The 26,701-nt window shown below is 53.6% G+C and overlaps 1 protein-coding gene across 2 annotated transcripts; it reads right to left on the bottom strand.

Annotated features, from left to right (window-relative positions):
• Cyth4 (cytohesin 4) lies at positions 1-25,687 on the bottom strand. Of its 2 annotated transcripts, XM_051159927.1 has the most exons (13): positions 25,539-25,687; positions 19,307-19,389; positions 17,439-17,503; positions 15,783-15,849; positions 14,110-14,228; positions 13,049-13,129; positions 11,746-11,858; positions 9,996-10,144; positions 4,298-4,409; positions 2,179-2,255; positions 1,358-1,429; positions 802-956; positions 1-147 (listed from the first exon to the last, which is right to left on the bottom strand). In XM_051159927.1, exons 1-13 carry the CDS (start codon positions 25,555-25,557, stop codon positions 75-77), a joined length of 1,185 nt encoding a protein of 394 aa, XP_051015884.1. In that variant the 5' UTR covers positions 25,558-25,687; the 3' UTR covers positions 1-74. The 2 variants fall into 2 exon arrangements, with proteins under 2 accessions (XP_051015884.1, XP_051015885.1); XM_051159928.1 differs by lacking the exon at positions 19,307-19,389 and having other exon boundaries at positions 25,539-25,663.
• Positions 25,688-26,701: the final 1,014 nt, after the last annotated feature.

The following is a 26,701-nucleotide window of genomic DNA, read 5'->3' as shown; positions in this document are numbered from 1 at the left end:
ACAGTGGGTGAAAGGTGTGTCTCCAGGTACCACACAGGCTCTACTGGGGCTGGCAGCCGTCACCTCCTGGAGGCTCACTGCTTGCTGACAATCTTCTTTTTCCGAGCAGACAACAGGTCGTAGAAGGGGACTCGGGTGATGCTGGCCCTAGGGGTAGAGGAGGAAATGAGACTTCGGGGCTTGCTGCAGGATAGGACTTCCAGGCTTATGATCTAGGGTGTGTGGCTCACCCTGTTGCATGGGAAAGGCCAGGGACGGATGTAGGGAAGCCCACCCTGCTGGCCTCATCCCATAGGCAGGCCCAGCAAGGATGCGAAGCCTCAGGTTAGGAGGTGAAAGCCCGTCAGAGACTCTCAGACTCATCTCCAGTCCTTTTTGAGACCCAGGAGAAGCAAGAGAGGTAGTGATGGAACCAGCTTTGTCCCTCACTGCTGTGTGGTTCAGGGTAAGGCTCTGCCATTTCTGGACCTCTCTGACTCTTTAAGTTTCTAGGACACAGTCCTTGTCCAATGGCCACTCATGCCTTCTAACTTACAGGTCTTCCACTTGCCTATCTCTGTGGTATCGCATCCCCCTCTCCCTTCCTGCCTGAGCTCCTTGCAAGCACCAAGTGCCTGGAACCTCCCACCGAGCCTTTGAAATTGGTCTCTTCCTTCTGTGATCCCTGGACTTGGCATGGTGGTTGGCTCAAGAGAATGCCCACCAATGGCCACCAAAAGAAGGAAGCCCTGGAGCTCACTCCTTTACTCCAAAGAAGTAGGAAGGTGAGAGGAGATGCCCAGCACCCCTGCTGCCCCTCACCTGATGGCCTCGATCCACTGGTCCCTCTCTTCTGCATTGGCAGCTGAGATGCGATAGGATTCGTGTTTTCCCTCCACCACTTTGCCATCCCCGTCTGTCTTGCATGCCTTTATCTTCTGGCCTCGGCAGCTGGGGTTGTACAGCTCCAGGCAGAACTGTGGGAGGGGCCAGGTGAGAATAAGGCTGTGGGTGGGGGGAGACAGGCTAGGCTACTCCCTGGAGGGGGGGGCGTCACAGAGGCAAGAGCAGCATTCCCACAGAATGCCCACCCCGAACAGCTCACAGGGAGAGGAAAATAAACACCTACTACAGACCGGGCTCCCTAAAATCCCATGCAACAGATGAGGGAACCAAGGCTCAGAAAACAACTGTGAGTTAGAAGTACCCCAGTTAGAGTCAAGCGCCACAAGACGACTGAGGCTTGCCCTGTCAGTGACACTGGCCGTCCTGTGTGCAAAGCTTCGGGAAAGACCGTACAGAGTGGCCGGGCCTCGTGGCAGGTCCCACACAGGCCCTCTCCCTCAGGCATGCTGGGAATCCCCAACTCGACTCTCACCGGCTTCTTGGGGTCATCCACCTTCTGCACAGAGAGGTTCTCCAGTGGGATAATCCCCCGAGGCTCCTTGTCCTAAGGAAGTGAAGTCAAGGTCAGGAAATGAGCTTGGGGCCTCCCCAGACCACCTCTCCAGACCGCCTAGCCACAGAGGGGCACAGCACTTCAGCCTTGGCTTGGATCTGGGATACCCAAATAAAACAGTTTTTCATTTGATTTTATGCGTAAAGGTGCTTTGCCCCTGTAAGTGCAGTGCCCATAATGGCCAGAAAGGGACATCAGATGCCCCACCCCCAACCAGGACTGAAAGAACAGACATTTGTGAGCTACCATGTAGATGCTGGGATTTGAACCCGGGTCCTCTGGAAGAACAACTAACGTTCTTCACTGTTGACCCATCTCTCTAGCCTCCTCCCCCTTTTATGGTTTTCTGAGGAAGGATCTTGTTTTGTAGCCCAGGCTGGCCTTGACCATGTTAGGATCCCCTCCTGCCTCAGCATTCTCAGTGCTAAAGTTATGGGTATGAGCTCCTATGCTGAGCCTTTAGGAAATCTACCTGTCTTTGAACAATGGTTCAGGGCCCTACACATGTTGAGGCTCATGTTTACCACTGACCCCCAGCCCCAGCCCATGAAACCCAACTTTAAGTCAGGGCTTCCTCTTGCCCAGCCCTTCCTCCTCTTTGCCACTCGGTTCTGTGAAATGGAAGAATCCCTCAACACCGAGAACTCAAAAAGAGTCCCCGCACTCTCTGGCGGGGGGCAGTGGCTCGAGGGGCCAGGTGGGGCTGGATGTGTCCCATTCCCACCTCCCCACGCACTCACAGTGGTGAACTCGAAGTAGTAGAGGCAGTTGTCTGTGAGGATGAACCAGCGTCGCTTCCATGTCTTCACTCGCCCCCCTGTGAGAGGCCGGAAGTGTGGCAGGTCAGCCTTCCTCCTCCTGGGCCACCGGGTTCTCCCATAGGAGAGCCATGGAGCCTCACACGTACTCTCTGCTCCTCCTCAAGCTTTCAGATCCATTCTATCTATATTTCAAATGTTAGCAGCTCCCATCACTCCGTGTCCTTGTACTGGGTTTCCCAGAGATCAGGTAAAGGGACAGCGCCACTGTTCCCTGCTCTTCCTGGCCACTGCCCTGAGCCTGACCTGAGCCCACACCCAGTCCCATGCTCGTTTTACGTGTTTGATGGTCAGTACTGATTGTCATGTTGACAGGGCCTAGAGTCATCTGGAAAGAGGCCTCTGGGCCTGTCTGTGAGGAGGTTTCCAGACTGAGTTATCTGAGGCAGGGAGATCCACTTTAAATGTGGGCAGCATCGACCCCGAGACTGGAGTTTTGGACTGAAAAAGGAGTGAGTTGAGCACAGCCTTTCAGTGCTCTCTGCTTCCTGACTGTGGGCACACTGTGACCCATGGCCCCAAGCTCCTGCCTAAGGAGCTCTCCCCTCAGAGCCAAACACACCCTTCTTTCCTCTCCTAAGCCACTTTTGTGAGGTATGTTGTCGCTGCAGTGAGAACAGTAGCTAGTGCAGCATTCTGGCTTTGATTGATCAGGCCTTGGAGAAAAGGAGGAAGTGAATCTGGGTGGTCATCCAAGAGAGGGAGGCCCACTGCCAATTGCATTTTATAGATGAGGAAACCAAGGCTGGGAAAAAAAAAATAGGCCATTTGTTCTTGGTCCTGTAGGAGGTCTGGGGTGTGGTGACAGAAGGCTTGGTGGGCATCTGGGATATGGGTGAGTCTGCTATGTTTGAGGCACATGGTAAGTAACGGGGGCTGCCAGGCCCAGGTCCTATAAGATGAGGTATTTTTCTTCATCTATCTTAGAAGACCATAGTCCCTGCCTGGTTGGCCATGCTGGGAAGTCTCTGGAGGAGCTGGGAATGTTTCTGGAAGAGTTGGGGCTGGCTGCTTCCCTCAGCCATGGGCGCACCCACCGATGCACACACTGTGGGTTTGTCTGAGTTGCATGTTTTCTCCGTCCTCCTGATTCCGGGACACCCATCCCTCTGCTACCCTAGATATGACACTTGCTGGCTGTGTGGTCTTGAGAAGTCATCCTAACCTTGTCAAGTCTTGGTTTCCTGAGACTGGCCACCCAAAGGGTAGACTGTTCAAGGACCAACACCTCATGTTCAGTAGGCCTTAACAGAGGGGCTCTGCCTGAATCCTTTCACGATCCCTCTGGGAGAGAAACAGAACTGTCCATGGAGCCTCTGTCTCTCTCTGTCCCCTGCACCCCCAAAGACAGATGGATGGGCAGAAGGGGGGTGTTTTTAATGTATATATGGATGAGCAGACATATGGATGGTTGGATTCTGTATGGGTGGATATATGGATAGATAGATACATGGATAGGGGATATAGGGGTGGGTGGCTATATGGGTGGGGGGCATATAGAGAGGTGGATATATGGATGGATTCATATGTGGATGGGTGGCTAGGTAGGTACATGGGTTGGTGGATGTGTAGATGGATGACTGGATGATATGCAGGTGGGGGGATGGATAAAGGAGTGTGTGGACAGATAGATGGGTAGGTGGGGAAGATGGATGGATGAATGGATGAATGAGGGGTGGGTGGGTGCGAGGATGAACAGATGAAATGATAAATGTATAGGTAGATAGATGATGAGATGGGTGGATGGACAGATGAGTGGCTAGGTGGGTGGATGAGTAGACAAATGAATGGGTGGGTAGGGCAGTGGGTGGGTAGATGGATAGATGAGTGGGTAGGTGGGTGGGTGAGTGGAAGGATAGAAATAATAAACAGACTTATGGGTTGGGGGTTAGAGACCCAGGGCTGAGCAGATCCACTCCTGAGGGGTGTGTTTGTGTTTGTGTGTATGTGTGTGTGTGTGTGTGTGTGTGTGTGTGTGTGTGTATGTGCCAGCCATATATGTGCAAGTTAGCATATCCAAGTGTGTACACAGAGGTCTCACCCAGCTTGAGCAGCCAGCCTTCACGGTCAGGGTTGAAGAAGGTGTGGGTGAGGTCACCGCCATCGTCCTCGGGGATCGAGAAGGGTTCACTTTTGATGCTATCAAACAGGTTCTGCTTGAGAGGAGGAAAGGGATGGTTTCAGTGCACTGAAAAGGAGGCGGGCGGGGGGGGGGGCGGGGGCGGGCCACCTGTGCTGGGTGGCCTTTGGCAGGTCAACACACTCCCCATCCCCTCAGGTGACTGGTGCTCTCCTTTTGCACTGGCCACACCCAGACCCTTGGGCGCCTTCCCTTGTGTTGCCCCACGGCAGAGTGAACAGGACAGGTGCCTTAGGTCCATCCACACACATGCCCACCCTTCCTGGAATAGGGACTGATTCAGGCACTGCTCACAAAGGGAGATGCCCCTCTTCTACTTAGGTGGGTGATAGAACCTTCTAGATAACACATGCTGAGGGAAGGCTAGAGGAGGCCGTGGGGAGGAGAGGATTGACTGCTTCAGTCTCAGAGGCCCAGCAGAAGGAGAGGGAGTGGGGCGCTGACTACAATGTCTATCTAGACTGGGCTCTTATGGGGATTAGGATGTACAGGGTCCCCCAAGAGCTGACTTCAGTCCACCATGCATGACTTTCTGGTAAAAAGCTGCTTAAATATGCAAGCGGTGACCCTGGAGGTATGCAAGCCAGGGCTGAGATAGCTCCTACCCTAGGGTGAGGTGTGGGTGCAAACACACTAGAGTGTTTTGAATCTCCAGTGGGCCACTGGGCTCCCCTCCAGCAGTAAGACTGGCCTTTTAAAGCATTCTAACTTGTTCCTGCCTGTTAAAGGCAGAAGGCACTAGGCGGCCATTACCTATCAGTGCGTCTGGCTTTGCAGTGATGTTTCCAGGTATTGTAGCGGGTGATTTCACACCTCTTGCTATTTCCTTCCTATTTACTGCCATAGGGTCCTTCGCCTAGGGGTCCCCATGGGGTGCAGGCTTGAAGCTGGCTTTCCTGAGTCTGTGGACGTGGGGCTAAAGCATCCTCCAGCTGACCCTTATGTCCCCTCCCAACCTCACTGTACTGTGGGGGTTAGAGGAAAGTGGGGACCAGTTTCATTTTGGCTGGTGTGGGGAGCAGGGGTGCACAGGAGTGGGGGTGGCAGACTTTACTTTGTCAACCCCCAGGTGGCCTGGCTAGTAGAACAAGTGTCTAGGACAGGAAGGCCCTCCAGTAGCTGAGCTGTCAGCTCAGACAAATATTAGGAAGGCCGGAGGAGGCCGCGGGGTGACAGACAGGGAGGGCCTCTGCCTCTGCTAAACCCACAGGGTACCTGGAAATTTCTGCGGTCACCTTAGCAGCGTGTGTATTATGCCTCAGGGAGGTGGCACAGCACACCCACACTTCCTGTGTCTTGAAAGCACCCTGACATATAAGTACCGTGCACTAACTGATTGCGCCACTAGCCCAAGGGGCATGTCCCATGAAAGTCTTCACTTACCAGGAAAGTGGGTCAGAGGGGAGGACATCCTATTAGGACTTTAGGTGAGAGAAGCATGGGAAAATGGGGAAATAGAAGGATCCAGAGGGTCCTAGAAACCTACAAGAAGAACATTATGATGGGCGGATCTGGGCCCAGGGGTCCCGCTCAAACTGTGGCACCAGTCAAGGACAATATGTGCAGTAAACTTCGAACCCCTACTCAGATCTAGCCAATGGACAGGACATTCTCCACAGTTGAGTGGAGAATGGGGTCTGACTTTCACACGAACTCTGGTGCGCTATATTTGACCACGTCCCCTTGATGGGGAGGCCTGGTGGCAATCAGAGGAAGGATAGCAGGCTACCAAGAAGAGACTTGATACCCTATGAGCATATACAGGGGGAGGAGGTCTCCCTCAGTCACAGTCATAGGGGAGGGGAGTAGGGGAAATTGGGAGGGAGGGAGGAATGGGAGGATACAAGGGATGAGATAACAATTGAGATGTAATTTGAATAAATTAATAAAATATATTTTAGAAAGCACTCTGAAGCCCCTTGTCACTGAACAAAACCACCTCACAGACCTCTCAGTGCCCTGAGTGTCTCTGTGGCTCTCTGGCCCTCTTCTCAGAATCTCTTCTCTCTTCTCTGTCTAGTTTGTTCAGGGAGTTTGTTCAGGGCACCCCACTTTCTTCCCCCATGTATTCTATGTGCTGGGAAGACTAGTTTAGACAGAGACACATGACTCCAGCCAGTCAATAGGAATTCCAGGGGTTTAGTTCTCTGGGAGAAGCTGGAAGCCTGGACCTACTTGGGCAACTCTGTAGTAGCCAGGGTCTAAGAGATAGCCAGTGTGCAAGACAGTCTTGCTGTGACATGCAGCCCCTCAGACCACCAAGCTCATGGATCTAGCCACATCTGAAGGGAATGGAATCTCTCCTCCTCCTCCGCTTCCTCCTCCTCTTCTTCTAAAGATTTATTTATTTATCTATTTATTTATTTATTTATTTATTGTGCTTTGCATGTATCTGTGTGAGGGTGTTGGATCACCTAGAACTGGAATTACAGACAGTTGTGAGTTGCTGTGTGGGTACTGGGAAGTGAACCTGGGTCCTTTGGAAGAGCAGTCAGTGCTCTTAAACTGCTGAGCCATCCCTCCAGCTACATGCCTGTTACTTTTAGTGATATTGGTTGTGATCCTCCCAGCCATGGCGACAGGACAGTAAGGCATGAAGGAAGAGGTATCAAGATTTACATATGATGGACAAGCAAGATGGATCGATAGATAAAGGCGCTTGCTGCCAAACTTAATAGCCTGAGTTCAATTCTTTGGAGGAATAGAACCAACCTCTGCAAGGTGTCCTCTGACCTTCACATGTGTACTGTGGCCACATGTAAGGGGCGGAACACACAGGAGAAGAGCCTTCATTTCCAAATGCTGGAGAGGACATTGCTATGTGAGGGACCCCCTCACATATATGCAGACCTGGCGGCCTGCAGCTTTTGACCCTCAGTCATGTCCCAGATCTTTAGCTCAATAAACTCTATTTCTGTCACTATCCCTGTGTCCCTGGGCCAGTTCTTTGTTCCAGGACACAAGAGCCTGGAAACCTGAGTGGGTGCTCTCTGGACTCAATTCTTCATCTGTGACATCGGGAGGTAGCATGCTCAAGGCCTCTCTTCTCAAAAATCTCACTTCTAGTCCCTGCAGGGGGGCAGAGCTCAGGAGGGAGTCAGGCACAGCTTAAGCTGGGACTCCCCCATCACAGATGAAGCTGCTGGTCAGCCACCTCCAGTGGCTGTGACCTTAGCTTGACCTTGGGAACATAGGGGACACAACGACAATGTGCCTAGGATACTGACTGCTTTGACAGAGAGGCCTGAAAGCTGCCATTCATCTCCTGCCTCTTTGTCCAACTCTCTGCACCTAGAACCTTTTAAATACTCTGTCCCCGCCTGTCTGTCCCCTACATCTACAAGACACCTCCCATAGTCTTTCCTACAAGCATACCCTGTAAGGCTGTGTGATCTTGGGGTGACCTCCCTTGGGGCACATGTCTGTGCAAATTTACTTTCGTCTCTTGGTGTACTCAAAAGCATTTTGTGGCTTCCATAGCAGTTGAGCAACAGTGGTCCATGGAGAACTCACTTCTGCAAGGAGACAATGCGACACTGGGTTGTTGCTTTCAAAATATTAAAATGAAGCCAGGGTGAAGAGGGCCCTGAGTCCACGTGCCTGAGTCCATGTGAAAACCCAAGATGGCTCTCAGAGCAGGCCTTGGCACTCTGGGGACACAGCTGGGGAAGACTCACATTCCGTAGCCGCAGAGGGAGCGAGCTCTGCAAACTCTGAGTCCAGCTGCGGGCTGAAGAGACAGGCCGCCAGCTGGCTGAGGCTCCCGTTGGCCCTGCTCTTTGTCTGCGTCTGCACTGTTGACCAGGGTGCCCAACCCCTCCCAGGCTTCTTGGTCAGACTGGAGGCTACATGGAGAAGACAGGCTAGCCCCTCTCCCCCAATTCCTCCCTTCACAAGAAAGTTCCAGCCTGGGGATGTGAGAAGGGATCTCTGAGTAGAAGGCAGAAGTGGTCCATCAGCCTTAGGGTCCCCCTGGGAGGCATGCTGACTCTGCCCTCAACCATGATGCCTCTAATGCCCGAAGGTTCCAGCCTACACCGAGGGCCGTGTTTGTTTTGTTGGCTTCTTTTTACTTGTTTGTTTTCAAATGGCATCTTCTTTAGGCCAGGCTAGCCTCAAACTTGCTCCGTAGCTAAGAATGCCCTTTGAACTCTTGCTCCTCTTGCCTCTACCTCCCGAGTGCTGGGATTGTAGTGCCAATGCTGGGAACTGGGCCCAGGGTCTTGTGCATGCTTGGCAAGCACTCACCAGCTGAGCCACACCCCCAGCATGTCTTTAACTATTCTTCCTGATGACACGTGCTGCCTTTAAGGCCTGGGTTGAGAACAGGGCAGGCTCTGTGCTTAACACTTAACAAAACAGCTGGTCACCCCCACTCTAGGAGGAAGCGGTGCACTGAACCCCAGTGAGTCACCCATGGCCACCTAGCAGGTGCACAAGGGATGTGGGGCTGACTAGAGCTCCAGGTGGCTCTGGAGCATTTCTTAGAGTGGCTCCTGCTGGACCCATGCTCCGTGAGCCAAAGGGGTGCAGTGCTCAACTCTGAGGGGCTTAGAATCAGCCCAGGCTCTGATCTGGGGGCTATGTCCTCTCTGCTGACTCATCCTGGGGAGACAGAGGTGCTCAAGTCTCAGGTGTCTCTCCTCATTGAACCGTATGACTATTTCTCCCCGGGTCACACATCCTCCCCCCACCCCAGCCCTCTGTTTGCAACAGTCTGGTGCCGTGTGTTCCCGAGGCTGGCCACCAGCACCCAGGCACCCTGCTTGCATCTACCCTGTATTGGGGCATCACACGGGATGCTGACTCCTCCTCCTCAGCTAGACCCTGCTTTCTCCCTCTGGAAAGCCCTGCTCATCCAGAAGGGCCATTACCAAAGCCCAGTATGGAGGACACCTGCTCTGGCCAGGTTTCTGGGGTGACCCTTTTGCCAGTCCCACCCCCTTGTGGCAGCAGTATATCTCTCTGTAGTAAAGCTCCCACAGTCAGCATGGGTGACATCAGGGAGTTTTGGGGGTGGGTGAGTGTCTGTGTAATTCACAGGCAGATCCCTCCCCACCAGGCTTGGACTTGGTCTAGGCAGGACCTGTGTGGAGTCTTCCCTCAGTCCCTGTGCCAAGAACAGGTTTTGGTGCCGTGTGGTGGGGATGTGGTGTTGGTTAAGGGGACAAGAGGCTTGGGACTAGCCTTGCTGTAGAGCTAGTGGGGACTGTGGCTTTCCCCCTCTGAGGACCCCCAGTCAAGCACTTTCTCCCTGTGGCTTGCAGAGAAAGTGGGATTCTAAGCTTAGAAGGTACCATTCCCTTTTATTGGGCAGCTCTCAGGATGGACCCTATGGCCTGTGCATGCTTTTGAGTCACATTCCAGGTCTAACATACCATTTGAGGGTAATTATGAATAACGGCTAGCCATGGTTCCCCAAAATCCAAATCTGAAGGACATCGCATGGTCCACAGACAACCTTGTCAATCTGAGGCCATGCTGAGGATTGTGAAGGCCCCACCTCACAATAATGACTAGCCCTGGTGGGCCCTTGTGCCCTCCGCCTTTGTTGTATCTCAGAGAAGTAGAACTCCCAGAGGAGCGGTGGCGCGCTCACCCGAAGCTGCTCCTCTGGCAGGTCGCTGCCGTTGTTGATACCTCGATTCATAGACACGAAGCGCTCGAAGGGCGGTCTGTCCCGGACGTTGGGGTTGTGTAGGCCGGTGTTGAGCATGATGACGGAGAAGGACAGCACGTAGCAGGTGTCTGTGGAAGCTGGCACTGGTCACAGTCCTGGCCCAGGTCATTGTCCCCCTCCTCCGGCCCAGTCCTGGCAAGGCCCTGAAGGTCCACCCCACCCCAGGCCCAGGCTGAGCTTGGCAGACATTCAAGGCCCAGCCTCCCTCCCACTCGCGAAAACTTCAGCCGCTGCTCTGCCCCCTGCGGTGGGGGTGGGGGGTGGGGTGCCCCTCCTTCCCTTTCAGAGCCTGCTTGCCATCAGCTGCAGCCCTTCCCGGCCCGCCCACTCTGTTCTCTGCCTCCTGGGAACTGGAGCTCATTGTTAGCCCGCCCCGCCCCGTTAGCTGGTTTGTTCTAGGCTGCCTAGTAACCTGGCCGCCCCTGCAGGCCGTGCTGCCAGCAGCCCCGCTGCATTGTGCAGACCTGTGTGCAGGCTTGGGGTTGGGGGGAAGTGGCTTCTGTTCTGGGTCTCCTGAGGAACTCAGCAGCTGGGGGGGCCCGGGTCCAACCCCTTGACCTTCAGGCTGTGTACCTGTGGCTCTCAAGAGCTGAGGTTACAGGAAGTGGTGATTTGCCCTCCCTCCTGTAACAGCAGCCTCAGCGGGAGCTCAGCCCTCTGCACCCACAGGAAAGGGTTCAGGTGTGGCTGCACCTCCATCTTAAAGATGAGACACGAGGCACAAGGAAGTTGAGTCAGATGCTCCAGGACACACAGTGACAAACTGATCAGATGATTAAAATGCCTTCTATTCTAACTTCCCTGGTTGACTGGATTGATTGAGACGGGGTCTCACAAGAAGCCCAGGCTGGCCTTGAACTGGCAGCAATCCTTCTGTCTTCAGCCTTTCTAGGGCTGGTATTACAGATGTATGCCGCCAGCCGTAGCCTCCTAGCACTGTACTGTTCTGGATTCTGGGGGGTTGCAGGTGACCATGAGACCCCCCACACTCATGCCTTTGGCAGCTGTTTAGGTGTGTGGAAACTGGCAGGCAAGCCAATGCCAGTTCATAGGTCATGGCTAAGTGCAGCAAAGGCTCCAGGGGACTTCTGTGCTGCACAGAGCAGAGGGGGAGCTGTCTGACCTCAGGACAAGTTGCTTCCTGACTGACTCTGGCTCCTGCGCTTAGAGACTGGCATGGGGCCGGGGGGGGGGGGGATTGCTGCTGCTGCTGAGAGGGTCCGAAGGCCTTGCATATATAAAGTCCCTCGCCAACTTGGCTTGTGGTATGGTGGCTACTCCCTCATCCTGTCCCTTTCTCAGTAGTTGGTTGCCCTTGGAGATGGAGGTGTGAGTGACTGAGCCTGTTGGTCACCTGCTCTGCCCTTTGCGCCTTGTCTGTACTTCCCAGGATGTTACATGTACTAGAGCCTTTGTTTAACTGGCAACATTAATGCATTTCCCCTTATAACATCCTAGAGAACTCCTACTCATCCTTCAAAACCCCACTCTGACCGTGAATTCTCTGAGAAGCCATCCTGTACCCCACAACCCCATACACTGTTCTGTTTCTCCCTGTTCTCTCTCTCCCCAGGACCGTGCTCCAGATAGGCATGGAGTCAGTGCTCAGTGAGGGTTCAGTAAAGGCCTGAATGGCTGAAGTGCCTGCTGGACATGAGGAGTCTATTACCTGTGGACCGGAAGACACCGGGGTTACAGAGGCAGTAGCGAGCAGCGAAGGCCTCCATCATGCGGTCAATCTTCTGGGCCTCGCCTGGCAGCCGGAAGCTCCACAGGAACTGCCTGGGGGATAGAGCCATGAACAGTGGAGCAGGCAGGGCTCTGGGTGGCACCACGCAGTGCTCTGCCTCTGTCCCTGGGAATGGGAACTAGTGACCTCCTCTAAGCCCCAACATGGGGTGGGTGGGCGCCAAGAGCAATGGAGGATGTGGAGCTGCATGAGCTTACAGAACGCTGGTATGGAGCAACAGGCTCAGGCTGTGGACCCCAGGCACTGTCTCTCCTGGATGTACCCCCCTGTCCTGGGACCCAAGCTTTGCCCTAGTTCTGGGAGAAGGAAGGAAGGAAGGGAGGGAGGAAGGAAGGAAGGACAGATAGAGATGAGCTATTCCTAAGTCCTTCCTCCAGGAAACCCATCCTGCTTGGATGGTAGTAGCCTTGTCCTTCTCTGCCTTGCAAACTCCTACTCATCCTTCAAAGCCCAGATCAAATGCCCCCTCTTGGGAGCTGACTTCCAGGCCTTCCCAGCAGCAGCTTCAAGGCTTCCTAAGTGACATGAAGTTTCCCTAAGACTTAAAGCTGGCATGTGTGAGACCAGCTGTGGTGGGTTACAAGGCTTTCCTCATTCAGTCCTTCTGCCCTCCAGACTTGGTACCGATTTCCATATAATAGATGAGGAAATAGAGGCTCAAGGAACCTTCACTCCCTTTCAGTTTTTTTGTTTGTTTGTTTGTTTGTTTGTTTATAAGAGAGGGTAGCCCAAGTGAGCCTGGGACCCACTATGTAGCCCAAGCTGGCCTGGAACTCATAGCAATCTCCCTGCTTCAGACTTCCAAGTGCTGTGCTTCCAAGTGTGAAGCACCGCGCCCACACCGCGCCCATGGATGTGAAAGCACAAGTGGTGACAAGCAGCATTGGAATCAGGTAATCACAAGCCATAGCCACCGTGTTCTGCACGGAGCTGGACACAGGGAAGACGTGAAGACGGGCTAGCATATATCGTTGCTATAACACAGTGAGTGCTATGAGGAAGGGCGATTGCAAATATCCCAGGCATAAGGACAGTGGTGGATCCAGGAAAGGCAGTAGCAGGCTCCTGAGCCTGGCACTCTCCTGCCTCAGCTCTGCCGGGCTGTGTTCTTCTCTCACTCAGATGTCCTCCTTTGTATGCAGGCCTGGGCTGGATTCCCATGCCCACCCCTATTCCCATCCCCACCCCTATCCCCACTCCCACCCCCACTGTGTGCGCTCACCTGAGGGCTTGAACGAGGTTGAGGTTGGCAAACTCGTGGCAGTCCACAAAGGCTTGTAGGACCTGCAGGTTGATGGGGTCCCTTTTGGGGAGAGAGGACAAGAGAACATACTCAGCAACTTGCCAGGCCAACCTTCCAGAGAGGGAGAGATGACATCCTTGCCAGCCCAGTTACACTGTAGGGCACACCTCTGTTTCTGTCGCTTTCCCTGTCTCACTCTCTTACACACACACACACACACACACACACACACACACACACACACACATACACACACACACCAGCCCCTAGTGGTGAGGCCTGGGTTCAGACCTTTGGGCCCCTGAGTCAAGTTCCTCCTTGGTCACTTCCTGCCTAGTGACCCTACTTAAACCCATGCATACCCCCACACCCCAGTTTCCTCATCCGCATCAAGAAAAGCAGTCCTCTCTGCTTCCTCCCTCTCCCTAGCTCTCAGGTCAGGAGTCTGTGAGCCACCTCACTCAGCAGTGTGAGGAAGGGCTGGTGACTCACGGAGCCTCCATCTCTACAGCCCATCCCTCATCAGCCAGAAGGCGGTCCAGACACTTCATGGATGCCCCTGCCTCGTCCCCTCCCTCCCTATCCTTCATTCTCTTCAACCTGCTGCTGAGGTGAGCTCCTTCCGCCTTAGGGCCTTTGCACTGGCTAGTCTCACTGTTTGCAGTCCTGCAGTGTGCACTGCCTCCACTTCCTCCTGAATGGAAACCAGGGCCCCAGCTCAGAGCTCTCTGCTCTTTGGCCTCCTTTCTGCCTTCTGTGTACCCGGCAGAGCTCATTTCTGTCTCTCCCCCGTGTAGAAAGCAGGAGTTTGACCGTCTTATCTTATACAGCCGGCATTTGGAAGAGAGCTTGGAGCACAATAGACGCAAACATGAATGAGTGAATGAATGAATGAATGAATGAATGAATGAATATGCCAGAGCCTGGGAGTCAGTGCTCATCTCAAGGCCTAAGTATGACCAGGCTTCCCAAGCACCCTCCACCCTGAGTGGCACATCCACCCCCACATCCCCACTTCCCATGTCTGGGAGTGCTCTTACTTTTCCCCCAAGTAGGTGCCGATGGCTGTCTTGTTTAGGCCGTCACCCTTGTACAGGAACTGGGCAATGTCCTGGACGTCAGAGGTCAGCAGCTTGTGCTCAGTGAGATACTGGATGCCCTGGAGGTGATGCAGAGTCCATGAGCAGCCCCCCCCCCCCCCGCCCCAGAGCATAGGACCCTAGTGGAGGAGGGGAGGAGGAGGAGGACCTGGTGTTTGGACTCCACATAGCCTGTTCTGGGATGGTGCTCTCAAGATGCCTTTTAGAGGTGGTGAGCTCCCCATCCCTGGAGGCACGCTAAGGGAGTTAAGGGATGTGTGCTCACGACAGGTGCTTCCCGGGGTCCCTCCAGCCTGGCATGCTTAGACTAACCCTCCTGTGGCTGCCAGCAGTCACAGTTCTAAGACTCGGTGATTCAGTCTCCCTTTATGTTCCCTCCAACCTCTTATTATTTCAAATAGTTTCGTTCCACCACACTAGCGATCTGTGCCTATTGTATACAAGTCACACAAACCAGCTAAATCAAAAAGAGAGGAGACTGTACAAACCCAACCTGGGAGGTAGCCAGCCTCCATGGCAATGACCTTCACTGCCTTTCCCTGGTAGTTGGGAGCATGTACCCCACCTCCTGTCACCTTGAAACCAGCTGCTCAGGTACAAACAGCCACCCCTCTGATGTGTGGAGGTCATGGACTGGTCTCTTGGGTTCTGGGTTCTTATATCCCTGCCGGGCATCCTGTGAGCAGAGCTGCGAGCATGTATGTATGTTTGTATGAGGGCAGATAAGTGGTGCAGTGGTCCAGGGCCTGTGTCTGTGACAACTGAATACACATGGCTGAGGCAGTCTCAGTCAGAGCTTGCATTCTATGCAGTTGCCTGGAGCCTTGCCCTAGAGCAGTGTTTGGCTTACTCCTGTGGCTGTCCCTGCAGGAAAGGGAGCCCATTGGGCTCCTGGCAGAGTGAAGGGCTGCTGGCTGGCTCTGAAGCCATGGACAACAAAGCTTCAGAATGAATTTCTGCAGCCTGGGCTTGGAGGTCATGTTAGGGACATGGCTCAAGGTCTAGAGGCCTCACTGCCCTGACCCCATTCCAGAGGAGGGCATAGGGCCAAGGAAGAAAGAGGATTGGTCCAACTTGGGGGAAATTCACAGCTCCCCTATCTCTGGGCTGCAGTGTTATGGGGTGAGCAGAGGGAAGCCCCAGCTGGGGACCCAAAGCTTGCCCCTGAGGGGCCTCAGCTTTCCCCTCTGTTGGGTGGCTGTGGGGGTCAGCTACAAAGGTGTCCAGAAGGAGGCCTCCTCCCCGAGTTAGCTATGCACCATGGTGAGACCCATGTCCCCTCCTGTGGCCACATGGATGCCTACTTTGGTGGTACCCATGTCCCCTCCTGTGGCCAAAAGGATGCCCATTTTGGTGGTACCCATGTCCCCTCCTGTGGCCACATGGATGCCTACTTTGGTGGTACCCATGTCCCCTCCTGTGGCCAAAAGGATGCCCATTTTGGTGGTACCCATGTCCCCTCCTGTGGTCACATGGATGCCCACTTTGGTGGTACCCATGTCCCCTCTTGTGGCCACATGGATGCCCACTTTTGTGGTACCCATGTCCCCCCTCCTGTGGCCACACAGATGCCCACTTTGGTGGTACCCATGTCACCTCCCCTGGATGTGTACCTTGGCAGGGTCCATGTTGAATTTCTTGCGCCCGATACACATCTCCTTCTCTTTCTGCGCCATCCGGCTGTGAACAGAGGCATATCAACATGGTGGCTCCAGATGCCACTGTCCCCCACAAGCCCTCAGTGAACCTTCCTCAGGAAAGACAACTTGTCCTTGGAGCTCCATGTATATAGGCCCAGTCCCTGTGTCTGGACCACCTGGTAGAGCAAGAATGGAGTGGGTGTTGGGGGTATTGAGGGGCAAGGCTGCAGGCTGAGTACCAAACTCTGAACCTCTCAGGAGCCCAGCAGAGCTCACAGGGGAGGATGCAGGGGCATGATGGAGCCAGTGAGAACATGGCCCCAGAGGCTGTTCCTGAGTGCAGGTCTCACTGTATTTACTCTTGGGCCAAGCCACTAGAGGTGAGTCACTTCATCCTCCTCCCTCCCCAAGCCTCAGTTTCCTTCTCTGCAAGAACCACCTGCTGTCCTCACCCAGGGTCATGTGTATGTCGGTGTACACACATGGGTGTGGACATGCATGAGGTGGTGGCAAAGCAGAGGTTTCAGGGGGTTGGGCAGGCTCCTGGCAAACCACATGTAGCTCTATAGAATTCTAGCAGCCATGCCCAGCCTGTTGGTCACATATGGCTGCATTTGGCCCAGGAGAGCTATGAATGCCACCCAACACAAAAGTAAAACTTACTTAAAACATTAAGAGACTCCACCCCATTTGTAGCTGAAATGTCATTTTGTTGTTTTACAATGTCAAGAGGTTGGGGTCTAGGAGACTGTGTGAGAACCCAACCTTCGCCTTATACAAATGGGGAAACTGAGCCGGGCGTGGTGGCGCACACCTTTAATCCCAGCACTTGGGAGGCAGAGGCAGGCAGATTGCTGTGAGTTCGAGGCCAGCCTGGTTTACAAAGCGAGTACAGGACAGCTAAGGCTAACATGGAGAAACCCCATCTCGGGAAAAAAAAAAAAAAAAAAAAAAAAAACCCAAAGCCAAAACCAAAACAAAACAAAAACCAAAACCCAAAAAACAAATGGGGAAACTGAGCCGGGTGGTGGCGGTGGCACACAGCTTTAATCCCAGCACTTGGGAGGCAGAGGCAGGTGGATCTCTATGAGTTTGAGGCCAGCCTGGTCTACAAAGTGAATCCAGGACAACCAGGGCTATTACACAGAGAAACCCTGTCTCAAAAAAAATCTAAAACAAAAACAAAAACAAATGTAGAAACTGAGGCCCAGAAAGATGGCCCAGTCCTAGAGCAAAGAGCCAGCAGGAGCCTTCTGTGTGAGGAATGAGATAGGCCAGTGGAGCCTACTCCAGGACAAGCTCTTGGTCCCCAGTTACCAGAGTTTCCTCACCCTGATCCAGGGTCAGGTTGGTTTTGTTTGTTTGTTTGGTTGGTTGGTTTTTGGTTTTGGTTTTATTTGTTTGTTTATTTCGGCTCATTCAGTTCCAGTTGCCCCTGTTTAGGTGTTGCTGTAGAGAGGTGGAGTGGAGAGGTGAGAGGATGGGGGTTGCTTGAGAGTCAGCGGGGAGTGGAGTGGTCCACACAGTGTAGATGGGGTTCTGGGCATCTCCCTGGGTCCTAGCATCATCCATGGCACACGGAGTGAGATGTGCCTGAGAATCATCCTTCCCACAGGCCAGGCCCCTTACCTCTCTTCACTGCTCTCGAAGCAGTCGATTTGGGCAAACACATCTGCAATTTCATCCTTCAGTTTCTGTGGACACACACACAAGGGTCAGCCTGGAGGTCAGTATGTCCCTACAGCTCCCGCCCTGCCGTGGTTCGGGCTTTTCCCTCAGCCTTTCCAGGTCCTCCCCTTCCCATGCCTTTTTACCCTCAAAGCAGGAGCTCAATACCTCTGTGTGCCCTTGTCCCTCTACCAGCCCTCATCTCAGGGGAGGAGTCCCTGTGCCCACGCCTGACCCTATTTCCAGCTTGCTCTCTGCCCCCATACAGCCAGAAGTCTCTTGTCTTTCCCCACCAACAAGCCCGCACTCGGCCTCTCTGGCAGCTTCCCACACAAGTGTGGCGCTACTCTTCCTGTTCAGAATCCCTCCATGGCCACCAGGGAATGGACCTCAGCACTTGTCTACCATCACATCTTCTCTGTCACTTGTTAGTAAGTGCTATGGGTACCCCAGGGCCTGGGCAGCACAGGTCTCTCCGTGGACCGGAAGGAAGAGGAAACAGCATGGCCGACCAGGCAATCATGTGTCTGCTGTGTTGACCCCAGGCCTGTGCTATTCTCGATTCCACCCCAGCCTGCCTCGGCCTGACTCCAGAGGTTGCCCAGGGCAGAGGAGGTCCCAGACTTGCCCACCAACCACATTTTCTGGGCCACTAGGAGGGCAGTCATCCTGGTGCCCACTTCAGGTTGTAGATAAACAGGGCAAGTGGCCCATGAAGAACCCACTCTCTCCCCCACAAGAGGAGGGGTGCTGGGATGTGGTACTCCTGGGTTTCTGGGGATCCCTTGCTCTGAGGTCTGGCAGATCTCCTCATCCCCAGGGGTCTTGGCTGGGCTTCCACACACAGGAATAGCGGGGTCACCCTCAGTAGCGTAACTGAACACCTATATGCTATAGCTATGGGCCTGGGATCCAGTGGTGAGCAAGGCCCAGGCTCAGTTTTCGTGGAGTTAGAATTTAGGGATATTGGGATTATGGGTCGGTGGCAAGGGGACGAAAGAGCTAACTGTGCAGAAAGTTGACCACAGCAATGGCAGAGAAAGAGCCTGATACATGTATGTGCTCAGTGGGATACTAGCCAAGTGGGTGCTTTTGTGTGGATCGTGTGTGTGTGTGTGTGTGTGTGTGTGTGTGTGTGTGTGTCTGGCTGGATTGAGCAGGGCACGATTGAGGAACGGACCCCTCTGGTGACTGAAGGTCACCAATAATCTCGGGAGCGATCATCTAAGAAGCTGGTGGACTCAAAAGAACTGAGCCCAGGGTGGGTGTGACCTTACCCAAAGGGTACATGAGAAAGGAGGGAAGAGCTTACGCCTAGTCTGCACTGGGCCTGGCAGTTGAGCTAGTGTGGACAGTCTCTGGCAGGTTCAACCTACTTTCTATTTCTGAGGTGGGGTTAAGGCTGGGATCTGGAGCTGGGGATGAGGGACTCTGGAACCTGAGGTTGGCATAGAAGAGTCAGGGGTCTGGGTCTCGGGGGCAAGGAGGCTGGTGCTTGGATTTGGGGGTGAGGAGAGCAGGGATGGAGCTGGGGCTTGAGGGAGAAGGTCCAGCTGGCATCCTGAAGATTTGGTCAGGAGAGTGAGAGATATGATATGTTGAGTGCTGGCTTATGGGTAGTTTATCAATTAGTGTGAGTGTGTGTGTGTGTGTGTAAACATGTGTGGGTCTATGAGTGTGAACATATATGGGTTTGGGAGTGTTTTGTGTGTAGGCATGTATGGGGTCTGTGAGTGTGAATGTGGGTCCGAATGAGACCATGTATGAGTCTGTCGAGTGTGTGTGTGGGTTGGGGGGAGGTCTATGAGTGTCAGTGTATGTGCACACACCTGGATGTCCTCCAGCAGTTGCTTCCTGTGCCATTTGATCTGCTGTAACTCCTTGGCCTCCCCACTGCTGAGCTCAGCTGGATCTGGAGAGAAAGGAGGATTGCTGGGTTCTGCATCTCAGGGCTCCTCCTGGGGAGACCCCTGAAACAAAGTTAGACCTGTGATGCCTGAGCTAGCGTGACACCGGTACCACTGAAGCCTGAGTGAATGTCACCACTGAGAGGCATTTTGGGACACCCCTTTCCAGAGTAGGCCCATTATAATTCCTTTCACTCTCTGGTGAAATATTTCCTGTGGCCGTTGTGGAGTCAGCTGGGCATATCTACCTGTAAGGGAAGCTGGCAAATGAGCTTTTTACTAGGGTGACCCTGTTGTCCTGGCTTTGTTAGAAGGGGAAACAGAATTTGGGGGTTGGCACACCATCAGTCCACGTTCTCAGACACCGTAGCTCAGAGAAGAGAGGTAAACTGGCTAAGGGAGCAAAAGGGTGAAGCCACTGAGCCCCCTGGGACCCTGGATCGGCCTGGCTCCCTATCCCATGCCATCCCATCAGCCCCCAGAACAAAGTAAGGCCCACGGTACTGGACCTAGTGAGACGCTGACTCCCACACCAGGACATTGCTCACTCATTCCACCTACAACACTCTAGTCAGAACCTCCATAGAGCCAGGCCTCCACAGAGCTCACACTTGTAATCCTGACATTTGGGAGGCCGAGGCAGGAGGATTACAAGTTTGATGCCAGCCTGGTTTATATGATGAGATTCATCATCATCATCATCATCATCATCATCATCATCATCATCATCATCATCCAGACCCAAAGAAAAGCAATAAAAAACAAACTACAGCCAACAATATGTGCAGCTAAGGAACTCCAGGCCTTCCCAGAAGACCACGATGAAGACCCTGGTCAGGGCACTTGCCTTATCACTTTCTGTGGTTCAGGAAGAGAGGGTGCTCTTGAGTTCCTGATAGCAGTGACTAGCTGAGGAAGCCAAGACCAAGAGAAAGGACACTGGAAAGATGGAGGATACAGGTTGCGAGGAGACACGGGTGGCTTTCTGAAGGACGGTGGGCACACAATTGCAGGGGTCACCAGCAGGCAGGCATGCAAGAGGGGCATGGAAACACAGCACCACTAATGACCAGGTCAGCTGATTCACCAGCCTCCTACAGGGCCACCTGGGCTCTGGCACAGCAAAGAAAGTAGCCACATGGTGTGGCAAAAAGTTGGACTCCTTCCTGGGTCCCCCGACGACCACCCATCAATGTCTAACCAGCCAGCTGCAGATACTAGCACTGAGCCCCAATTGCTCTGGAAGGTCCTTGGACTGGAGCCTTTGCTTTAGCAAAGACCAGCCAGTTCTTGTTTATTTTTATTTTTGTGTTGCTAAGGATAGAACCAAAGCCTTTGGACATGCCTGACAGATTCTCGACTACTGAGTCCCATTCTGGCCCAGCTATTCATGTTGGCTGGAGTCCACACAGTGTCAGATAGATTCCACTCCTCTACCCAAGGGCTTTCAAACAGCATGGGACCAGGTGAAGCCAAAAAACCTCTTCTTAGCAAAGGTTGTGTGCAGTGGGACCTGCTTGTCCCCACCCTTGTCACCATCAAAGCCTGCTAGAGAACGGGGTATCCTTATGGTGACACAGCAGAGAAGGTCCCCTACTTGGACGGCCCCTTGGGGACACTAGTTGCCCCTGCCTATTGTACATGCAGCTAGATGCAGGGCTCCTTAAGCAGGCTCGATGGGACCTTCTTGTCCCTGCAGAGGTAGAGATCCTGTTTCCAGGGGGCCAAAGAAGGGTGTGATGTAAGCCTTATTGCAGTCCTCTCTTGGACGCCCGAGGGAACAAGGACATTTGGTCTTCATGACTTGTCACCAGGAGTGGGGTGGGGGGGTGGGGTGGGGGTGGGGGCAGGGGAGTCAGGGGGAGTTTTCACTTTAAGGCACAGGGACTCAGGAAGGTGGGGTGACATATCCCAGGTCGCATAGCTGGGAAGAAGCAGTGTGAGATTCCAGCTTGGTTACTGACACAAGGCTTTGCCCAGGTGAAGCAGGTGTGTGTGTCTGTGTGTCTGTGTGTCTGTGTGTCTGTGTCTGTGTTGGGAGAGCAAATGAACATGTGTGCTTGCCCATGTAGAGGTGTCTTCTTTAATCATTTTTTTCAATTTCTATCTATCTATGTATCTCTGTATCTATCTATATGTCTGTGCATCTATTTATCTGTCTATGTATCTATGTATCTATCTATCTATCTATCTATCTTCTATCTATCTTTGAGACAAGGTTTCTCTGTGTATCCTTGGCTGTCTTGGAACTCACTCTGTAGACCAGGCTGGCCTCGCCAAACTTGGAAATCCACCTACCTGCCTCTTGAGTGCTGGGACTAACAGCGTGCCACCTCACTCCAGCTCTGTCTTACTTTCTTGAAACAGCATTTCATGAAATCCAGACTAGTTGGCCAGCAAGTTCCACTTGGACCCCAAACAACTCTGAGGATTCCCCTCCTCCCAGCCTCTTCTTGAGATCCAGGAGTACACCCCAACCCCAAGCACCTTGCATCATCTTCTTCTATCCCTGGGCCCCCCATCACCAAGTCTTGTCAATCTTTCTTCTATTTCCACACGCCCCTCCCCCTCCCCACCATTGTTAGAACATCAGCTCAAGTGGAAGCTGACCTTCCCAAAGCCACTCTGCCTCCTTCTGTGTGCTGGCCTTGAGTGCTCCCAATGGCTCCTCCTCAACTGAGGACTCACTGTGTGCACTACTCCTCCTGTCTCTCAATCCCTACCTACTGCTCTAAAGAGGAGATTTCTAACTTTCTGCTATATTTGATACACTTCGGGTTCAAAGATGTTCAGAGAGATACAGGGTGTTCAAACCTCCCTCAGCCAGCACAGCTAGATGGTGATAAGAGCTGGGATTCACACTCCACCCACCTGGGGCCAGAGCCTATAACCCTCCAGGAACCCTGTGAAACCCACAAGCCTGGGTGTTTCAATCCTGTGCCAAAACGATGAAGATGCAGGAAGCGCCTGCAGCTAGCCCTCCTTTAACCCTCCAAGTCAATGGATGTCTGGGGAAGCTGAGGCACAGGAGTGGCTGGAAATAGATACAAGGAAATAGGACTCCGGAGGAAATGGACGGTGCAGGGTCTGTGAGCTGTGGCCCAAACCTCCCCCTGTCAGCTCTGTGGTGGCAAAGTATTCAGGAATCTTCAGAGTGTACTGTCCCCTTTCCCTGAGCCCTGTCTCCAGTGGGTTTCAGCTCTCCAGGTGCCCTTGAGCACATGCGACAACCCCATAATCCCTGGCCCGCTGCCCCAACATGAGTCATGTGGCTCACAAGGACCCTCTGACTTTTCATCAGCCTGCTTATCCAAAAAGCAGAGCTTTATCCCATTGCAGATCTAAGAATCTGTGCTCAGAGAATAGTGTAGACACTGCCGGCCAGGGGCCACCTCTGATGTGACCCGCCCAGGGTGGGTTTCAGGCATGGCAGGGGTCCTGGGGGAGGCTGTTTAGAAGCAATACAAACACTGGAAACATACAGACATACCGAAATAGTGTGAGCATCTGACCCTCCCATAGTGCTCTCCAGCTTCCCCGCCACCCTTCACCCCTGCCCACTCTGCCTTCTATGCTCCCAGCCTCCCACCACCCTTCAGCCCTGCATTCCTTGTCTTCTGTCCTCTCAGCCTCCAGTCACCCTTCACCTCTGCCTGCTCTGCCTTCTGGGCTCCAGTCTCAGGCCAATGAACACCCAGTGCCCGATGCCCCACAGCTGCCACCCAGCCCCTCACCACTTCCCCCTTGCCCTTCCTCTTTCCCGTCTTATTTTTAGTGTTTGCAGGCCTGTTTCCAGGACAGCTGGCTTCACTTCCCCTTTCCCAGTATTGGGGTGGTACCACTGGGCATACAGGGAGGGGGCCCCTGAGGGGCATCAAGTAGAAGGGGTATCAAGTGGGGGCCAGCTCCCTGTCCCTGCCAGTGGCCTCTTGTTTTGGCCCTCAAGCTCTCTGCCACTGATCCCCTTCAGGCAGGGCTTTCCTGCATGCTTGGGTTTGTCTTCTTGAGGAGCCCTGGGGGAGGGGCTGGGCCTGCTTCCCTACATTATAGGCCCATGGCATGGCAGGATCGGGAAGCAACTTGGGAGAAGCCTCTGCCACCACTGGGAGAGCCTTTGCCACCAGACCCCTCCATAAATACCACAAGGAAACTGTAGCAGGAAGAGGCCCAGAGCTGGCACCTGCAAGGGCAGATGCCCACATTCTCAGGGGCAGGCCAGGAGGGACATCCATTCACAGACAATGAATCTGAGGGGAGTATCCTGTCCCTGTGGTCCCTCCCTCGCCACCCACACACCCCTCCCCTGTCCCCCGACACCATGGGCTTCTTTCTGTGGAACCTGGGTAACAGAATGATCTCCCCCATCCCAGGGACTCCCCATTTGTGCCAGATGTGAGTGTGGCCAGGTGAGCATCAGAGTCCCCTCTCCCTCCAACCAGCACCCTGGAAGGTCAGTTCCCCTCCGGTCCCTGCACGTCGAAGCACACCCCAGAGCTATTTGTAAAATAAATGAATGAACAAAAAAACAAACAGGTTCATGGAGACCCCAAACCTCCCACAGACTGTCACATTGGCCTTGTCCATACATCTGTCCCAGGCTGGCCAGGAGTGTACCCAGCCTTCTGCAGGCCTAGCCTAAGGTGAACCCTTCCTTCTAGACTCTTCTTACTGGTTGCATATTGGCCTTATTGCCTGTACCAAGCCAGTCCTCACCCTCAGCTCCCCTCTGGAGCCTCAGTTTCCTGTATCTGCACCAAGTGTGGCCTATCTGCTAACCTCATCATGTCAGGACCCCAGTGAGTAAGGTAACAAATGGTGGGCAGATTCTGTCTCCTCTTGTACCCCTGAGTTGCCTGGGGCCCTACACCTGGACTCCCTTTGTCTTCTTGTTGGCCTTATACCCTCAGTCTAGTCAGTCCTTCTCCCTGGGACCTCACTCGCCTTCCCTTCTTCCTCCTTACAAGCTCCCAGGGAGACATGGGAGAGGTAATATTAAGGAATTCCTTGGTAGGCGGAGCCATGGTCTCTACTTATATGTCCCCTCCCAGCCTCCTGTGTCTGGTCCATAAATGAATGGCTGCTGGAAGAGCCTGATGGAGCCGGGCGCACTGGCACACACTTTTAATCCCAGCACCGGGGAGGCAGAGGCAGGCAGATCTCTGTGAGTTCGAGGCCAGCCTGGTCTATAAAGTGAGTTTCACTTGTTACACAGAGAAACCCTGTCTCCAATAACCTTAAAAAGGAATAAGGAAGGAAGAAATAAGGAAGGAAGGAAGGAAAGAAAAAAAAGAAAGAAAGGCAAATAGGCCTGATAGCTCTCAGTGTTCCTGGGATCCCAAGTGAGGCATAACGCCTGGGAGATGCCCAGAGCCAGTGGGTGGGGCCAGGCCGCTCAAGGTTAGGTTTCATTTGGAGACAGTTGTCACTCTAGACCAGTCATACAGACCTGAGGATCTAGACAGCTCCCGCTGGCCCTCAGAGCCTGGAGCTCCAAAAGAGCTTTCTGAGGCTGGGGATATGGGGATGTGGCTCCCTCCAGTCTCTGCTCTCTGCTCCCGGAGAACCACACCAGCCTGCACCACCCTGGCTACTGAGTCTGAGTGAATGAGGGCTATGGTGCCAGGGCCTTGCTGTACATGTCACTCTTTCAGGCAATGGCACCAGCCTCTACCAAACCCCACCAGACCCCAAGAGCAGCGAGAGCACTCTAGGGCCTTCGCACCAACAGTTTCTGCCTCCGTCAGAAGCTGTTCTTCACAGTCACCATTCAGAGAGTCCCTTCCTTCTGCCTGAATATTCTTCCTCGGAACTCCCAAGGACTCTCCGTGCCCAGCTGTGCCCTCCCATCCAATACCTTTCCCCCTAGTCTGTGTCCTCCTGTCTTGTCCTTCAATCCACTTGTCCCCATCCACCCCATAGCTAGAGCGGAGCCCAGGAGGTCAGCGACCACATCCCTGTGGGACCCTGGGACCAGGAGCCCAGCCCAGTGCCTGCCTCTGCATAAAGAGTGTGACGGTTGGGACTGATTAAAACCAGTTTTTCTTCCATGACTTACAGGCAAGGCCCTGCAAGGCTACCTGCCACTGCTTTTCTGTTCTGTAGGAGGAAATGCTGGGGCCCATGGCTGGGCCCCACCCCCACCCCGTTCACTTACCTGCATGACACAGGTCCATTCTGAAGCTCTGGGGGAAAATGGCCCAGCTGCTTGTCTTGCTAGCTCAGCTGCTGCTCTGGTGGGTGGCCAACCAGGCCACTCATGGCCCCTTCCTGCCTGCCCCGCCCAGACCCAGTGGGGAGGAAGTCAGCCCTGACCACAGGGGTCGGTGCGCGCAGGCTCCTGAGCAGCATACTTCCTAAAGACAGCTGAGTTTCACGAGCTAGTTGAGACACTGGCATTTGAGTACTGGGAAGGTGTGGAAGTGAAAGAAAGGCAGACCTGGGGCAGGGAGCTGGTAAAGAAAGATGGAGGAGGTACCTTCTCTGGGGGCAGTGGGCATGGGGGGGGGGGATGGACCTTTACCCAGCAATCTCCCTACATAAAAGCCAAAAGATCCTCCAGCTTTTTCAGTCCTCTCTGAACTCTTCTTTATCAGTTCTCACCAGAGAAAAGAAACTCATTTAGGGACGGCCAGGGTTTTGCCTCCCTTCAAAGAAATGCCACTCCTTCCACCCCCACTCCCATGTCTCTCAGAGTGGCTATTTTTCCTTTCCTCCCAGGCTGCTGGAAAACGCACCATCAAATCCATTCAATTATCTCACATAACTTTGGGGCCAGATTCAGTTGTTTGGCTCTGGGCTCCTCCGCTCAGGACTCATGTGACTCTGGGCTAGTCACCGCGTCTGCACTGAGCCTCACTCTGCCTGCCTGTGGAGAGTGAGCACAGCTCAACCTGGGGAAGGTAGAAACAACAGGGTGAGATTCTGGGAACACAGTAGGCGCTCAGGAACTGCTTTCTCTGTAGGCTTTAATGCCCTCTCCCCAACCCCCCACCCCAACTGTTGGCGGCTTCACGGCTCAGGCCTTTTCTGGTGGGTTGGTTCAAATCTTATAGGGAAAGAGAGATGGCACAAAGAACCGCCCATCAGATGAATGTTTACACCTTGGAATTCAGGGCACATCTTGGCTCACTGCTCTGTTTCCAATGTCTAAAAGTCTGGGGAAGGCAAGGCCACGTTTGTGTCCTTGTAAAATGTGGGAAGAGTAAGGGGTGTTAAGTGAGGGCGAATGAATGAATGAGTGAAGGAATGAGTGAGCTGAGGGCGGATAGTGTGGAGGCTACAGAGCACACATGCAGTTCCTTTCTTGAGTGATGCAGA

The sequence above is a fragment of the Acomys russatus genome, chromosome 17 (genome assembly GCF_903995435.1).
Source record: "Acomys russatus chromosome 17, mAcoRus1.1, whole genome shotgun sequence".
Classification (NCBI taxonomy): domain Eukaryota; kingdom Metazoa; phylum Chordata; class Mammalia; order Rodentia; family Muridae; genus Acomys; species Acomys russatus.
The sequence above is the reverse complement of the archived record's forward strand: the minus strand, read 5'-3'. Positions and strand labels throughout refer to the sequence as shown.

Bases quoted from the DNA above. Each gene is read 5' to 3' on its own strand.
- Cyth4 (XM_051159927.1), bottom strand. The intron at 14,229-15,782 runs GTACACATCCAG...CATCACCTCCAG, and splicing joins TCAACATGGACCCTGCCAAG to GGCATCCAGTATCTCACTGA. The intron at 148-801 runs GTGAGGGGCAGC...CTCTACCCCTAG, and splicing joins CAGTGGATCGAGGCCATCAG to GGCCAGCATCACCCGAGTCC.